A 17,415-nucleotide genomic window follows, 5' to 3' on the forward strand; every position below is an offset into this window, starting at 1 on the left:
AATATAAAGAGCATTTTATGGTATTTAAAACTATCACTATTTATAATTTATGCTAACATGAGAAGAAGAAAGTGGAGTAAGTGGGTTTGTAAATGCTTATTTAGAGGTTACCAACGATTTTAGCGGTTTGTGATTTACATATGAGTTTTTTCAAGAATATTTATTTTACTGACGGTTTCACGATTAAGGTTTCAAAAATGCGCATAATCACTTTCCAATCACAATTTCAAAGGTTTGCCAAATTATTAGTCGATGACAATTTTCAACAATAGTATGAGAATTTGCAACAGTTTTTACTTTTTAGGTTGCTGGTAAAAAGCTGGGTAATTAGTTTTTTTTTTTAACTCAACAAAAACCTTAAAATAAATCAAATAGGATCCGGCATAGAAGCCAATACATCAGAAAGAAAAAAACTAGTAAGCTCCGGCGGACCTTCCTCTATCCAGACAACATCCTGAAAGGTAGAGGCGCGCCGAGCAAGATAATCCGCACAAGAGTTCCCTTGGCGACGAACAAAAGAAAAATCAACATAGTCAAAAGCTGAAAATAAACTACGACAATCGTAAATAATTGAAAATATATAAGAAGTTCCATTCGCCTTCTTCCACGCCTGAAAGAGGGGTAAGCAATCTGTCTCGAACTGAACGCGTCGGAACCCAAGATCCACAGACAATTCCATAGCCCACCTAAGACTCAATGCTTCAGCCACTGTTGGAGAAAGAGCAAGTGTTGGAAACTTCGCAGCAGCCGCGAGCACCTCCCCGGCGTTGTCCCTCGCCACCATACCAAATCCCGCCATCTTGTCCCTCCCCACCGCAGCATCCACATTGACCTTCACCACATCAACAGCTGGCCGAAGCCATTTCCCTGGCCCTTGACCCCGCCCACCATGCGCCAAAGAGAATGACGTCGATGGGGGGCACACTAGGCTAGCAACACGAACCAAAATCGAAGCCACGGACCAAGGTTTCTCCTCAAAAATCAGTTTATTCCTGGCCTCCCACATAGCAAATAAGATCCGCTGCACATCAGCCACAACCTCAAGCTCCATCTCTCTCAAAACCCAAGCCATAAATTCAGCCATCTTCATACCTGCAAGAGATCGCAAGCCCAGATTACTAGCGAACCAGCAACCCCGACTCACAGTACATCGCAGGAAAAGATGCTCCACGGTCTCCTCCTTTAACCCGCACAGAGGACAGCTAGGATCGACAACAACACCACGTCGGCGAAGCCTAACACGCACTGGTATAGCCTTCGTGCACACTCGCCAAGCTACCTCTCGTACTTTTGGTAAACTGGGAGCTTTCCAAAATTTTTCCCACTGAGACGGTTCAAGACCCACCTCATGCGATGAAGACGGACAGTTCTGGTTAGCCAGTTGTTGGAGCCACTCATAGCCGGATTTAACCGTATACACCTCGTCAGCAGTACCCAACCAGAAAAGACAGTCTATCGCATCCTGATGCCGAAGAGGTATAGACAAAATTCTAGCAGCTGTGGAAGGACAAAAAGTCCACTCAACTAAGGGAATATTCCAACCGCCATGGTGCGGAAGGAGGAGATCAGCCACCTTAACCAAACGTTGCTCCTCAACAATCTCCTGACGAAAAATAATGGGAGGGCCGCTAGGTAGCCAATTATCATCCCATATTCTAACCTGTTTTCCATTACCAATCCTCCAACAACTACCTTCCTGAATCATGGATGACGTTTTAAGGATGCTACTCCATGCATAACTCGGGTGATAACCCTTCTTAGCATCAATTAAGTTACTAGAAGGGAAATAAACAGCTTTAAAGACCCGTCCCAAAAGTGATTCCGGGTAATTCTGAATGCGCCATCAATTTTTAGCCACAAGAGCCATATTAAAAGATTTAAAATCTCTAAAGCCAAGCCCCCCCATCCGTTTGGGCTGGCACATAGTTTTCCAATTCTTCCAATGGATACCACGACGAGTAACATCCCCTCCCCAATAAAAGCGAGAGATACCATACTCTCAATCTCATCACACAAGCCATCCGGTAAGATAAAACAGGACATAACATAAGATGGGATGGCCTGAGCCACTGCCTTAATTAGCACCTCCCGACCAGCACGAGACAACGTTTTTTCTTTCCACCCCTTGAGTTTTTTCCACACTCGTTCCTTCACAAAACTGAAAATCCTACTCTTTGATTTTCCAATAATAGTGGGTAATCCCAGATACTTGTCATAGCTCTCTACCGCTTTTACTCCCAACAGTTGTTGCAAATCAATAAAACAGTTCTCTGGCACGTTCCGGCTAACTGACAGCATAGACTTATCTAAATTGATTACCTGCCCAGAAGCACGTTCGTAGGTTGCCAGAATGGACTTGATACATTCTGCTTCCTGAACATTTGCCCGGGCAAAAAGAACACTATCATCTGCAAATAAGAGGTGGGAAATTACAGGTGCTGAACGAGCAACTTTAATCCCATGCAATGAAGAACTCAAAATGGATTTTTGGATCAAAGCTGAAAAAGCCTCTCCACAAAGAATAAATAAATAAGGAGAGAGAGGATCTCCCTGTCGCAAACCCCGCTGGGGTGCGAAAGTCGGTTGTGGTTTCCCATTTAACATAATTGAAAAATTAACAGAACTCACACAATCCATAATTAAATTAACCCAATGCATAGGGAACCCCATATGAGTGAGGATACTTCGCAAAAAAGGCCACTCAACTCGATCGTAAGCTATTGACATATCTAGCTTAAGAGCCATCATACCACTTTTACCTGAAATACGCTTCTTCATATAGTGGAAACATTCAAAAGCTATCAAAGCGTTATCAGTTATCAACCGACCTGGGACAAAAGCACTTTGAGCCTCACAAATTAAATTATGCAAAATCAACTTCATTCTATTAGCAATGGTCTTAGTAATAATCTTAAAAATTACATTGCAAAGACTGATCGGCCTAAATTGATTTGCAAGAATTGAGTTCTTAACTTTTGGAATAAGGACAAGTAGAGTTTGGTTCACCGTACCTGGCGACGTCTCCCCATTCAGCACCCGGAGACAGAAATCAGAAACATCATCACCAAGGATAGGCCAGAACTTTTGATAAAAAAGCGCCGGAAAACCATCAACTCCCGGAGCCTTTGTAGGGTGCATCTGGAACAACGCTTCCTCCACCTCATCCCTTGAGAACGGCAGGGAAAGAATTCTCCTATGAGCATCGGTGACTCTCCCCGCCACTAGAGAGGCGACATCCTCAACCCCAACAGGATCAGAGGTTGAAAAAATATTTTGAAAATATCCCTTCAACACACGAGCAATATCCGGATCCCTCACAAATTTCCTACCCTGCTCATCATGAATTTCCTCGATCAGGTTTCTCTTCTTCCTCTGAGTAGCTTTTGTATGGAAGAACCTTGTATTTCTATCCCCATGTTTCAACCAATTAGCTCTCGATCTCTGGCTCCAGGCTATCTCCTCCTGTTTTAACAAATCATCTAACGCTTTCTCCGCCTCCCTGTACGCCAAAACCACTTGCTCAGTTTGGTCCTGTCTTTGCAGCCGTTGGAGGAGGGCCTTGGCATATGCAATTCGCTTCGGCAAATCTCCAAATTTTTCTCTACCCCAAGCATCAAGAGAGCGACCAACCAGCTCAATTTTCGAGAGAACCGATAAATCCTGGTTCTCCCACCCTTCAGTAACAATTTCCGTACATTCGTCGCCGCTTTCAAGCCAAACCTCCTCAAATCTAAACATCCTCGTTCGGTGTCTATGAATCTCAGAGCTGCGAGATCCACAATGAAACACAATTGGGCTATGATCCGATTGATAGCGTATAAGATGAGACACCTTATTGATTGGCCACAAATCAGCCCAAGCCTGGTTCACTAAAGCATAATCCAACCGCTCCTCAACTCGTCCTGGCCCGACTATATTATTGGCCCAAGTAAAAGTATAGCCCGAAGAGGGCACCTGGTGAAGCCCACAATCTGCACAAGCTTGGTTAGCAATCTGGAGCTGCCCCACATTGGGGGGATCACCACCAAGCTTGTCAGACGGGGAAAGATTGTCATTAAAATCTCCAATTCATAACCATGGTTGAAGACCCATGGGGCGTGCATGGCGAATCAACTCCCACGTTCTTGGTTTGTTAACAGTCTCAGGAAAACCATAAACAGCATAAATCTGCATAGGTACAGCCAAGTGGTCCGAATGGACAACAGAAAAGTGAATATGATGCAAAGAAGCATTAATAACAGTTACCTCAACCTCCGAGCGCCATAAAAGACAAAGGCCACCCGATCTAGACCTTCCACGACCCCCACATTGGACCGGGAAAATGTTTGAAAGACCTCCAATCCCACGATGACGTAGCATCTCCGAAGTATACAGTTTCGTTTCCATAAGAAACGTAATGTCGGGAGCTTCTGAGTGGATGAGCTTGCGCAAAGCCCGTTCTGCCTCCAGGTTCCCAAGCCCGCGGCAGTTCCATGATAAGATCCTCATTGAGGTGGGCGGGACCGCTCCATGGTCTCCGCCAATCCCAATCCATCAGAGTTCAGTTTCTTCAGGGGGGAGAGGCCCCCGTGCTACTCGAGCCAAGTGCTGAAGAAAAAACACTTGCTCTCTTACGTTGGTTCGTCATCAAGAGATCCTCGCTAACATAAGTTATGGCAGTTTTGAAGGCATCTCCCATTAGCTTCTCCTTTGGTACTTCCTGTTCCTTATTCCCATCTGAGTAGTACTCCTCATCCTCAAGCCAATCCTCATCATTCTCCAATACGGCCTTCATTTTTTGATCAATAATGGGGTCCTCTGCTACCTCGGTTTCCATGGCTGGTTGTTGCACATTATCCAAGCCTTGCACACGACCACCTTTTTTCCTCCCCTCCTCCCTATTCACACGACTTGGTCGACCCGCGGGCCTGTTGGTTCTCCCTCGCGGTGCAGCAAATTTCTCTGTCTGAGCTCGCAACTAAGCACCAAAACGATGTGGGATACCACCCTCCGCACGTGGCACAACACAATCACTGATTTGGTGGTCCAACAGTCCACACCGGAAGCAGAAGTCGTACAACTGTTCGTACTTAAAAACAGCTTTGTAAGGATCCCGACCGGCAACCGCAACCATCTGACCCTTACGTAAAGGCTTGCCAATATTTACCCAAACTCGGACTCGAAGACATTCCCCATCCCGACGCCGATCCCAGTCAAGGAAACCGTCGAAGCCTTTCGCCAACGATCGGGCCACCGTTTCTGTTCGGAACGTCGAAGGCAGGCCGTGAACCTGCACCCAGAAGGGGACCTGAGTCATTGGAACCTCCACCGGATTACAAGTAGCATCAAACTTATTCAGTGCCAACATGTGGCGGTTAAAGAACCATGGTTCAGATTTGAGAACCAGGTCACGGTCCTTGGTAGATTTGAACCGGAAAGAGAACAGATTGGTGCCGACATGCCGCACCTCCAAGCAGTTTCGAGAGTTCCATAAACCTAGCATCATGGCACGGAGAGGACCGAAACCAACACGGGCGCGGGTAAGGGCCTTGCCCAGGAGCCAGACGTCCTCACCCAGCAAAGGATCAACCACGATCTCACCAAGGTTGAGCACCTCGTTCTCGTCACCTTCAAGCACCACATCAAAGTCGTTCACCATCGAAACTGGATCCCACGCACAAACACAACAACAGTTGCTAAAACAGGAATAAAAAACAGAGAATGGTTTCCAATCGAGTCACAGCAATGGAAAGGGAAAAAAACTGGACGTGGAGACCCCAAACCAGCGGTGGGGAAGTAGTGTCGCTGACTATGCAGAGTGCGGCGGCACGGCAAGGGAGGTCAGCGGCGGCGCATGCAGTCTCTAGGCGTGGACCAGTTCAAAACCACATCGCAGCACTGTGGAAGAAGGAAAATAAGAAGAGAGGAACTGAAGAGAGCCCACACGACCACGTCAAACGGCGGCGGAGTCGACAGGTCAACGACGACGACGCTCAAAAACCCTAGACGTTGACGGCTGCACCCAAAACCCTAGGGGAGCGAACGCAGGGAATTCCATCTTCTCGTAGTAATAAACGCATTGATGTTAGTTCCTATTAGATGGTAGCTCTTGGGTAATTAGTTAATTACATGTTTTCCTGTGAATGGGTGGGACAGAGAAAAATAACTTTACAGTGTTTAAATATTTTATTTTGCAAGAAAACAAATACCATCTTACTAGATATTATACCTGTGCGTTGCACAGGTTTATATACAATATTTTTTACATTACATAGAATTATTATAGTTTAAAAATAAATATACACTAAAAAAACATTTTAATAATAAGATATAAAAAATAAAAAAATAATATTGCATTAATGATAATGCATTTTTCTGTCAAACAAAATTAATTTTAATTCTTAATTTTTGTTACTAATGCAAAATTCAAGTTAATTTTTAAAATTATAAATGTTATTATCTAATGTATGTTTTTTTGTGAATATTTAATGTAGGTATTTGAATAGCTTTAAACAATACTTTTTTTCTTCAGTTTTTAATCATATTACTTTATATATTTATTACAAAAGAATTTTTTTTATTATTTAGTGTGTTTTAATACAAAGATATTTAAGTTTTTTTTAATGTATTTAATGATAAACCTCAAGTCTTCTTTACATATAATATATATATATATATATAAATTTTTAATTTTAAAACAATTTTATCGAAATTATTTTTTAAGAAATATTATTTTAATATTGGCTTTAATTTTTAATATTTTTGAAATGAAAAACTCAAATAAATTTTAAGTTTATGAATGTTGCTATTTAATGTAAGTAGTTGAATGATTTTTTACGCTATAAAATTTTCAGTTTAATATATTTATTACAAATAAAATTTGATTATTTAGTACAATGCTATTAATACTATGCAAAAAGAAAAAACAAGATATTTTAAAACAGAAAATGATTTTTCGTAGCATCTCCAAGTTTCAGCAAAAGACACCAGAAACAAAATAAAAAATGCAACTCATCTCTTGAATTTGCAATGCCCAATAGTGTCATAAACCTTTGTACTTGGAGGAAGACTAAAATAAGAAACAAATGGATTTCAGAAAGAAAACTTTCATGCTAAAAAGTATAGTTTCAACGATACACATAACAAGGCAAGAGCTAAACACCATGAAATTGAAAATGACCAAGATAAGGAGAAAAAGAAACCCTCACTTTTCATATACCATCATTTAGGCACTGCAAGATCCAAATCTTAAAATTAAAGATGCTAGAACAAATAAGAAACAGAACTCTAACCATCCATAAGGAAAATCAACTAAATAACAATCAAATAGTTTAATACATTAAGTAAGTGGTTATACATCAAGGAATGAAGGGAATGAAAGTTCTATATAAGCTAGAAATGAAGTTCTAGCTCCACTACCTCTATATTAGTGGAGCTAGAATGAAGCTGCACACCCCTTGAAATTAGTAAATTTACGTTCAAAAAATTACAAATTTTAGCAGGTGAAGTGACAATTGTGGATAGTGGATACCCATAATTATATGGTGCGTTAGTCATTAATTGCTTTAAGTTACATTTCAATAGTTACTTTTATCTTTGTTATGTATCAACATGCGTTGGAGATGAAAGGTTGATTTGTTATTTATTTTTTAATTTCATCTTAAAGCAGGTGATGAAGATAAAGGTGAAGAATTTGATCATCTCATTAATACTATTTTTTCAAGTCTTTATGTATTTAATACTTTAGCTCAAGTGAGCTTTACTAATATATATAGATATAGATTGTTTGGGTACTCCACGTAGCGAAATAGTTTGCAACTTCTTTACTTCTGTATTGCCCTTAATTTTATTTTATTTTGGTTATTGGGGCGGACTAAGCCCAGAAATTACAAACGAAACTGTCTCGGGTAAGAAACACCTGTAACATCAAAAAACAACAAATTCCTACAGCTAGGCGGAGGAACATCAAGAACATGAGTGCCCAAGTCCAAAGAGTGGGCCAAATTAGCTAAACAGTCATCAACTTGATTAGCCTCTCGCAGTGCATGGCGACAAATAACCTCACAGTCCTTCAACATCATCTCACTGATTTGCAAAACCAGAGTAGCATAAGGGTGAGTCATCTCACATCTCTCATTAACTAGAGTGACAACAACAAAAGAATTACGCTCCACGATTACCTTCCTAATTCCACGAGCCAAAGCCAACTGGAGGATGGTAAAAATACCCCAAAGTTCACTCCAAAACACATTTGATAATTTTAAAACATTTATATTGAATATATAATATAGATAGAGGTAGAAAAATACTATTATAGGTAGTGGCGGGTCCAGAATGCGGGGTCAGGTGTTCAAATTTTTCAAATGAACACATCGATAAAAATATATTAGGGGTAAGTGCAATTTTTTAGTGAGGAAGTAAGTGAGTGCGAGTCTTTGGTGCAAATAGTGCTAAATTTGGTCTACTTGTATAATTTAAAATTTTCAGGTGTTCAAAAAATATTATGTAAGGGGTAAGTGCCAATTTAGATGAACCCCTCATTGTAAGTTGAATCCGCCACTGGTTATAGGTTTAGTATTTACTGGTGTTTCCATTTTATTCTATCCAAATTGATGGGTTCTAAAATGAGTTTATTGAACGTGCATTGCTAGTGTAAAGAAATTTTAGTATGCCAATGAGATAAATATTTATATTCTTCATTTATTTTAATTTAAATATTATTATAGTTTCTGATGTGACGGAAAACAATTGGTTGTTTGTGTAAAGAAAGTTTAGACTGAGAGCTCATTGTATCTTCCATTTTCTCTTCTAAAATTAAATATTAGTGTAATGAAATGAGGTGGAATTCGTTCCATCACAATTCATCCCCATTTAACAAAATCAAATAATGGAATATAAAACTTCTATATCTCATCCCAAAACAACATTCTCATCACTCTTACTCTAGTGTGCACGTGTAAATCTATTTGCGAACCCATTTGTTGTTTATTGCTCTCTCCTTCATGCTGCTTAAATATCAATATCATCTTCCTTTTCCGTAAAGACTATCCAGTATCCACGTAGAATCTTAGAGTGCAATTGAAGAAGAAACTCTCATTGGCTCTTTAATCTCCAGATGCACATATATCTAAGGTCTACTAGATGTTCACTTCCCAGCATTCATTTATCAACTTGTGACCAGATTCAGAATGCAGCTGCCAATGTCTATTGCCGTTTTCTTTGTAATCTTGCCTTCCATTTTGTATGGTAATTACTAATTGCATACTATCTAGTATCTACTATTCCTAAACATTTGATACACTAGGAATTTTCTTTTTCATATAAATCCCATTTTGGTCTTATTTACAATATTTTTTATCAACATTTCTTTTCTTAGAATCAATTCTGACAGGTACTGATCACCGAAGCTTGTCACTTGAATTGTCGTAAAATGATTTTTTAACATGCACTTATTGGTTTAGGGAAAAGTGTTAAAAAGTTGTGTTATTTATACATTTACATTTACATAAATTTCAACATATGAAAATACTTTGCAGGGATTAATGTAGAAGCTCATCAAGTAACATTCTACATTCACAACAAATGCCCCTTTCCAATATGGCCAGCAACAGCACCAAACAGTGGCCAACCAGTGATAGCAGAGGGTGGATTCTACCTTGCCTCAGGCCAAACACAGCGTGTGGTAGCACCATGGACATGGAGTGGTAGAATTTGGGCTAGAACAGGCTGCAATTTCGCTTCGAACTGGAAACCGGCTTGTGAAACTGGGGACTGTGATGGAAGACTTGCTTGCAATGGACTCATAGGTACTCCTCCAGTCACACTAGTTGAGTTCTCACTTCAAGGTGGTAGAGGGAAGCCGAATTTCTATGATGTGAGCATTGTTGACGGCTACAACATCCCTGTTTCTGTCACACCAAAGATCACAAACCCCAAGTGCACTATTCAAGGGTGCTTGAAGGATCTCAAAAGCTGTTGCCCTCATGAGCTTGAGGTTTTAAATGCCAAGGGAGAGGTTGTGGCGTGCAAAAGCGCTTGCTTGGCTTTCGATAATGACAAGTTCTGTTGTAGGAATGAATATGGCAGCCCTGAGAAATGCAAGCCAAGTGTGTACTCAAAAATTTTCAAGGATGCTTGTCCCAGTTATTTTAGCTATGCTTTTGACACACCTAGTCCATTGGTGAGTTGTGGATCTTCAGAGTATATAATAACATTTTGTCCTTCTGGTTGGGGTGATGCTGGTGAGCACAAATCTCAGTAGAAAGTGTTTAAACCTGCATTGGCTTAGCAGGATTAGAAGTTGGTGATGAATCAAATCAGCATTTGATTTTTAAGGCACTCTTTGATATATTGCTATCAAACTATGTACTTCAAATTGATTATTGCTATTATTGTTACCTTATAAGATACTTGTAAAGTGTCTAGTTCAGGGGCACTAGTTAACTGTAGCAGCTTGATGAAGAACACATTCCCCCCTTCCCTCTGCAACCCTTTTCTTTGTCACTAATATTAATATTAAACATACTCCTAGATAAATAAATACTTTCTTTATGAATTTCAATATTTATGTTCCAATTTTTAGATAGATGCTTCCTCCCCAAATTACCTAATGCTGAGACTAATCTTCAGTGACAAATCCTAAAGAAAATACACTCAAATAAGAAGCTATGGTAGCCGCTTTTCTAGAATTCTAGGCATGAATAGCTCATCTGCTTTACCTTGTTTATTTACATAATGCACCTTAAAGTTAAAACAACTATTGTCCACATATAATACACATTAAGTTCTCATGTTAAATTTTCCACATGAATCATAAAAAAATTGCATCTCTTTCCTCTCAAACTTGTACAAACTTTGATGAGAGCCATTCATTTAAAGTCTGAAAAAGTAGTGATCCATTCAAATGACAGTTCAATTTCATAAATTTGATATGAACACATTATACTTCTCACTCCACCAAATTCTCGGAAAATAACCTTCTTTAACATTTAAGAGTAGCTATTCAAGAGGCATGAGGCATCAACCCTAAATTTTTCATTGAATATGCAATCTATGACTATTGCATGAGAAAGGCCTCCTCCCAAAGAGTGACAACTTAATTAAGCACCAACTGTCTTTAAAATTAATATAATGGTTTAGGGAAGACTTTTTCCATATTGTGTCACGCACTATAATTATACACAGGCCTCGTATTCCAGTTCAACTTTAAAATAGTTTTTAAATACATGGAGGTCATTTAAAAATCAATGACAAAAAGAAAGGAAGAAAGGAGGAACATGAAACCTGCCTTTCCCCCATGGATCACATGTCAGTTTGTTTTATAGTCAAGCAGAAGTCAATGAGAGTGCAATAGTTTGATGAGAATCTTTCATGCTCGGTGTTTGTTTCTATAGGGGGAGATGGATAATGTTTCATCCACATCTCTTTTTTGAGGTGGAGAGGTGAAATTGTGCGAGAGATAGGAAGAAAAGAAAAAGTAAGAGAGAGAAAATATGATATGTGATAGATGATAAAATTAGAGAGATAGAAATAAAAAGAGGTGGAAATGAAGTGTTTAAAAAATGAGGTGTGTATATATCATTACTCGGGGGAGATCCTCTCAAGTGAGAAAAAACTTGAGGAAATAATATGAGTAATCTCAACCCTTCATTTCTTTTAAAATACATCAAAGGCTAAAGATTAAATTATGTTATTTATGTGTGATGTACCCAATTCTTTCCCCGCTTTCCCGGTAGATCAGTTTCTCTACCCATAACCCAATCCTTTCCCAAGCCCAACAGTGCTGACAAACGGCCGCTGCAACAGGAACGACGGACGATGGCCGGACCACCCTCCTCGAGCACAAATCTGGTCATAACGACGGGAAGGAGGCCAGCACAGATCCAATGGCCAGAGACGGAGAGGCAAGATGGAAAAACCCAAAGGAAGGAAAGACAGGCGGAGAAAGGAGACGGGGCTTGATAGAGAGAAGTTACAGAGAGATTTTGTGTGCAGAGAATAAAACCTTACCTATCCGAATTAATTAGAAAGTAATGAAATTGTCTAATTGAAATTGCAAAGTGGTTTATAACCAGAAATGTGATATTTCAGACCTGCCTTTTAATTATCTCTTTGATATATAGTCAAACTAGCGAAACCAATCCATTTTTCTTGTAATTGTTAAATAGATATCTACTGATATGATAACATTGAGATGATAAGAAGAAGATGTAGTGTGAAGTTGAATTATGTACAGTTTTTTTTTTATCCGTGGCTTTATCGGAGAGGAACAAAGAAGAACAAGTGAACGAAATAGAAGAAAGTGAAACCTTTTTTTCTCAAGGGAAAAAAGATTGAGAAACTGATCTACAGGGAAAGGATTGGGTGCTTATCAAAAAAAACAAGAAGGAAAGATTGGGTACATTACACATAAAAGACACACTTTAATTTTCAGCATTTTATGTACTTTAAAAGAAAGGCTTAAGTTTTTAGAAATCTTATTCACAATCAACAGTTCGATTTTGTATTCTCTCTGTATCCTCTCTCTAGAGCTTCCGCCTGGGTGTGATGTCTTCCTCCGGTACACCACCGGAGGGGGGGGGCGACCAATCCGGTAAACTTGGCTGGGGGCAGTAGCGACTCAACAGTGCAACCAACAGAGTCATTCCAACCACGAAAGGTGGTTTCCTACAAAGATGTCTGCCTGGGAATCAACGGCGGCGACGCATCGGAGGAGGATGATGAGGTCCCCATGGAGGGCTTTATTTCTGAATCTGACAATAGTGATATGGAGGAGGAAGTGCGGATCCAGCCGGAGGAGGAACGCAACCCTCTCTGCCCAATAATCAGACTATCCAAGGAAAAGCGCAAGGAACTTCGAAAGCCTTGGCAAAGCTCCATCATTGTGAAACTACTGGGGAAACGTATTGGTCTCAATATTCTGAAGGAGAGACTCTCTAGGTTGTGGACTCCTTCAGGGGACATGGAAGTCATAGATCTCGATTTTGACTTTTTTGTGGTAAAGATTTGCTAACAGGAATGACTATGCTCATGTCTTTACCGGAGGACCTTGGGTTATCATGGGGCATTACCTTGTCATCCAACAATGGCGCCCTATGTTCATCCCCTCTAAAGGGGAGCTTACTAGGGTCGCCGTTTGGTTCAGAGTCCCAGACTTCCCGGTTGAATGTTATGATCAAGAAATCCTGCAGGAAATTGGGCAGAATGTTGGGCGATTCGTCAAAGTCGACGACCACACATGGAATACCATGGCTGGGAAAGGAAAACCTAGTGCAGCAACTGAAAGAGCTAAGTTTGCCAGGATCTGTGTGGAGATCGACCTGCGTAAAACTCTGGTTTCTAAATTCGTGTTCGAAGGTGAGGAATTCAAAATTGAATATGAAGGCTTGAATATGATTTGTTTTGATTGTGGTAAATTCTGTCACAGAATGGATGCTTGCCCCCTTAAGGTGTCTGAGGTCCAAACAACTTCATTGGGAAAGGAGAAGGAGGCAGTTGTTGGTGCTAATAGGCCAAAGGAGAACTTTGGGCCATGGATGATTGCCAAGAGATACTCTCGGAATGCTCAAAGGAAGCCTTTGCACCCGGGCGGCGGAGTTAAGGCGACCGGGGGGCGTGGCCAGGGTTCCGGTGGAGCTCCGGCGAACTCTCGTTTCTCCGTTTTGCAAAATATGGAAGTTGACGATTTTCAGGGTCCCATTATTACTGAGGAATCTTCTCTGCTGTCAATCTCGAAGTCAGCGGCCAAGAATATTCCCTCCAATGATGAGGCATTCATTGGACCGGGCCCCACAAAATCAGTTAATGCTCCTACGAGTATGCTCGGAATTCAAGGCCTAGAAAATGCTAGCGTTGACAACCTTATCACTCCCATGACTTCCGTACCTAATACCGGGGATCTTAATAACCCCAATCCTCCTGCTGTGGACCCCAGAGTAGTTATGATGCAACAAACAATCAGGGAACAGAGCCCCACTGTTCCCGTGCCTCATGATTGTGCGCCTCCACATACCAATGCCACCAACACTCCAAACCCTAATGCCAAGGTGGCGAAAATTGGCTCGTCACCGAAAGAAACAAAAGCCCAAGCCCGCCAATCACAGGGGGATCCCGAGGCTGGGTCATTCCTTTATACCAATATTCCTAAAAAGAAACAGGATAATGGTAAAAGCCCTAATATGGCTGGACGCGGGTCCAAGGGTCCCAGTAACCCTGATTTTGGGGGTCCTAGGGATCGCGACAGGAGTCTCTCTCCCAGGTCACGTAGAGGCTCATGATAGCTTCCCTCTTTTTTACCTATCATAGTTTTTTAATGTTATACAACATTATGAGTTGGAACATCCAGGGTGCTGCTGCTAAAGGAGTGCCTCTTCTCCTGAAGGATATTACTTCCAGACACAGTGTTTCTTGCCTAGCCCTCTTGGAAACTAGGGTTAGTACTAAGAAAATGCCTCTCATCTTGAAGTCTACAGGTTTTGATGATTTCTTTGTTGTGGAAGAAGAAGGTTTTTCTGGGGGAATTTGGATTTTGTGGAAGAAGCAATGGGGGCAGGTTGATATTATCTCCTCTCACCGTCAATTTGTCCACACACGCATCTCCCCCAAAGATGGTCCTAGCTTACAAGTAACTTTTGTTTACGGTAGCCCAAACTGCACTGTTAGGGATATTCTGTGGCGTGAGCTCAGAAGACTAGCTAGCCAAATCAGTGGACCCTGGTTAGTTGCTGGTGACTTCAATTCCTACCTCAGTGCCTCAAACAAGCTAGGGGGTGGCCCTCCTAACTTGTCCTCCATGAACAAATTCAGAGATTGCCTTGATGCATGCTCCCTTTCTGACCTTGAGTTTAAAGGCCCCCCTTTTACATGGGAGGGGCGTGGGGTTAAGGAAAGAATTGATTGGGCCTTAAGTAATGATAATTGGCTGCTCTCCTTTCCTGAGGCTACTATTCTTCATCTCCCGAGACTCAAGTCAGACCATAAGCCTATCCTCATTAAGCTTGGAGGGGGGCAACGGGACGCGTCTCAACGTCCTTTTCGCTTCCTTGCTGCGTGGCTTACACATGCAGATTTCCCCAGGTTGGTTGAGGAAGCTTGTGTAGGATCACGCGCTTACCACTACGCCAAAACCAATTGGTGTTAGTGAGGGCGCAACGTTATTTCTTATAGCGTAGCAGACAGCGCCCCGTTTCGAATGCTACCTGCAGGCAGGATGCTGGCCCACCTGGACCCAACAATCCCCCCCCCAGCACCTGCCAGCCAAACTAGCTGCACAGCATGCCTTCCGTGGGATTCGAACACGGGACCTGGCTCTGATACCACTTGTAGGATCACGCGCTTACCACTACGCCAAAACCAATTGGTGTTAGTGAGGGCTAGAGCTGGGTATGCGGTTAGACCGCCCCGCATAGGCCCGCCCCGCGTAGGCCCGCACCGCGTAGGCCCGCATTTAAACGGGCCTCTATTACGCCGGTCCGCCCCCGCCCCGCGGATAAGCGGGCTGGCCCGCGGGCCACAAGCCAAATTAAAAAATAATAAAAATGAAATTTAAAACTAAATTAAAAATATTTTTTTCATTAAAAACCTTATAAACGCCTAAATTAAAAAATAAACTGATTTTTTTTTCCAAAGTTGTCAATTTTTTTCTCAAAAGTTGTCAAATAAATGACTTAAATTTTTTTCTTTTGTAATGCGGTCCAGCCCGCAAAACCGCGGTTCAACCCGCATGAACTCGCGGGTTAAGCGGGCCAGACCGCGTAGGCCCGCTTTTAAACGGGCAACCAATCACCGGGCCACAGCCCGCGCGGGCTGCGGGTTAAGCGGGCCGGCCCGCGGGCGCGGGCCAATTCGCCCAGCTCTAGTGAGGGCGCAACGTTATTTCTTATAGCGTAGCAGACAGCGCCCCGTTTCGAATGCTACCTGCAGGCAGGATGCTGGCCCACCTGGACCCAACAGCTTGGTCACCAAATGGAACCTGGCTCCCCTCCTCGGCAACGTTTCGTGATAAGGCCATAACTTGGAACTCTGAGGTGTTTGGCGAAATTGGTAAGCGTAAGCGTAAGCTCATGCGAAGGTTGGAGGGAATTAATAATAAACTGAAAATGGCCCATGTCCCTTACCTAGAGAAACTGCAAAAGAAATTATGGGAAGAATATCACCAAGTGCTTATTCAAGAGGAGTTTCTTTGGAAGCAGAAGTCTCGAGTTAATTGGTTGAATCAAGGGGATAAAAATACCCGGTTCTTCCATACAGCGACCATGGTGCGCCGCAAGCGTAATCGTATTGAAGCTCTTACTAATGAGGAAGGGGCCACGGTTACAGATGTTACTACTCTCCAATCTATGGCCGTTGACTACTTTCAGCAATTGTATTCTGGTTCAGGTAATGGCAACCCTATCTATTCGAGCGTCACGTTTCCTAGACTTCCTGCTAGTACCCTTCGCGAGATTGAGAGCCCTATTGATGCGGAGGAGATTAAATCAGCAATTTCCAGTATGGGTTCCTTAAAGGCCCCCGACCCTGATGGTCTAAACTCACTCTTCTTCCAATCTCAGTGGGATAAAATAGGGGATTCTTTGGTTAAGTTTATACAGGATTGCATCCGCCAGCCGGAGAAAATCCGCGAAGTTAATGATACTCTTATAGTTCTGATTCCAAAGGTTGAAAGACCTAATCTTATATCTCAATTTCGCCCAATAGGTCTTTGTAACGTGATATACAAGACCTTAACCAAGGCTATTGCTAATCGCTTGAAAGGTGCTCTCAATGAGTTGGTGGCCCCCAACCAATGCAGTTTCATCCCTGGAAGACAAAGTTCCGATAATATCATTGTTGCCCAAGAGGTTTTCCACTCCATGAGATTTTTGAAGAGTAAAACAGGGTGGGTGGCGATGAAAATAGACCTCGAAAAAGCCTATGATAGAATTGATTGGACATTCCTTAGAGATACTCTCTTGGAGGTGGGGTTTGAACATAGCTTTTGTGATCTTATCCTTAGTTGTGTTTCTCTCAGCTTTTTTCAGGTTCTCTTCAATGGATGCAAGACTGATAGTTTTTCACCTACTAGAGGTATCCGCCAAGGAGACCCCATTTCTCCCTACCTTTTTGTACTTTGTATGGAGAGACTAGCGCACCTGATTCAGTTTGAGGTGAACTCAAGCCATTGGAAGCCTATTTACCTCTCAAAGAATGGGCCTCCTCTAAACCATTTATTTTTTGCGGATGACCTATTACTCTTTGGAGAAGCGTCCCTTAGTCAGATGGAGCTTATGATGAGCTGCTTGGATAAATTCTGTCTTGCATCAGGTCAGAAAGTTAGCAAAGAGAAATCCCGCATTTTGGTCTCTAACAATATTAGTCATGGCGAAGCTTTAAGGTTAAGTCAATTAGCTGGGATCCATCTTACGCATGACTTAGGTAAATATCTTGGTGTGCCCCTCC

General features: G+C 41.8%; 4 protein-coding genes across 4 annotated transcripts; 2 read left to right on the forward strand and 2 right to left on the reverse strand.

Annotated features, from left to right (window-relative positions):
- Positions 1 to 367: 367 nt before the first annotated feature.
- Positions 368 to 4,488, reverse strand: LOC130736987 (uncharacterized). Its single transcript, XM_057588761.1, has 3 exons — positions 4,138 to 4,488; positions 1,951 to 4,029; positions 368 to 1,831 (listed from the first exon to the last, which is right to left on the reverse strand). The coding sequence occupies exons 1-3, from the start codon at positions 4,486 to 4,488 to the stop codon at positions 368 to 370; spliced, it is 3,894 nt and encodes a 1,297-aa protein (XP_057444744.1).
- A 469-nt stretch (positions 4,489 to 4,957) lies between these two features.
- Positions 4,958 to 5,638, reverse strand: LOC130736988 (uncharacterized). Its single transcript, XM_057588762.1, has one exon. The coding sequence runs from the start codon at positions 5,636 to 5,638 to the stop codon at positions 4,958 to 4,960; it is 681 nt and encodes a 226-aa protein (XP_057444745.1).
- A 3,340-nt stretch (positions 5,639 to 8,978) lies between these two features.
- On the forward strand, positions 8,979 to 10,519 carry LOC130735642 (pathogenesis-related thaumatin-like protein 3.5). The gene is made up of 2 exons (XM_057587567.1): positions 8,979 to 9,225; positions 9,516 to 10,519. The coding sequence occupies exons 1-2, from the start codon at positions 9,168 to 9,170 to the stop codon at positions 10,238 to 10,240; spliced, it is 783 nt and encodes a 260-aa protein (XP_057443550.1). The 5' UTR covers positions 8,979 to 9,167; the 3' UTR covers positions 10,241 to 10,519.
- Positions 10,520 to 14,305: 3,786 nt separating this feature from the next.
- On the forward strand, positions 14,306 to 15,717 carry LOC130736989 (uncharacterized). The gene is made up of 2 exons (XM_057588763.1): positions 14,306 to 15,073; positions 15,676 to 15,717. Exons 1-2 carry the CDS (start codon positions 14,306 to 14,308, stop codon positions 15,715 to 15,717), a joined length of 810 nt encoding a protein of 269 aa, XP_057444746.1.
- The last annotated feature ends 1,698 nt before the right edge of the window (positions 15,718 to 17,415 follow it).

This window comes from Lotus japonicus, chromosome 2, assembly GCF_012489685.1.
Source record: "Lotus japonicus ecotype B-129 chromosome 2, LjGifu_v1.2".
NCBI lineage: Eukaryota > Viridiplantae > Streptophyta > Magnoliopsida > Fabales > Fabaceae > Lotus > Lotus japonicus.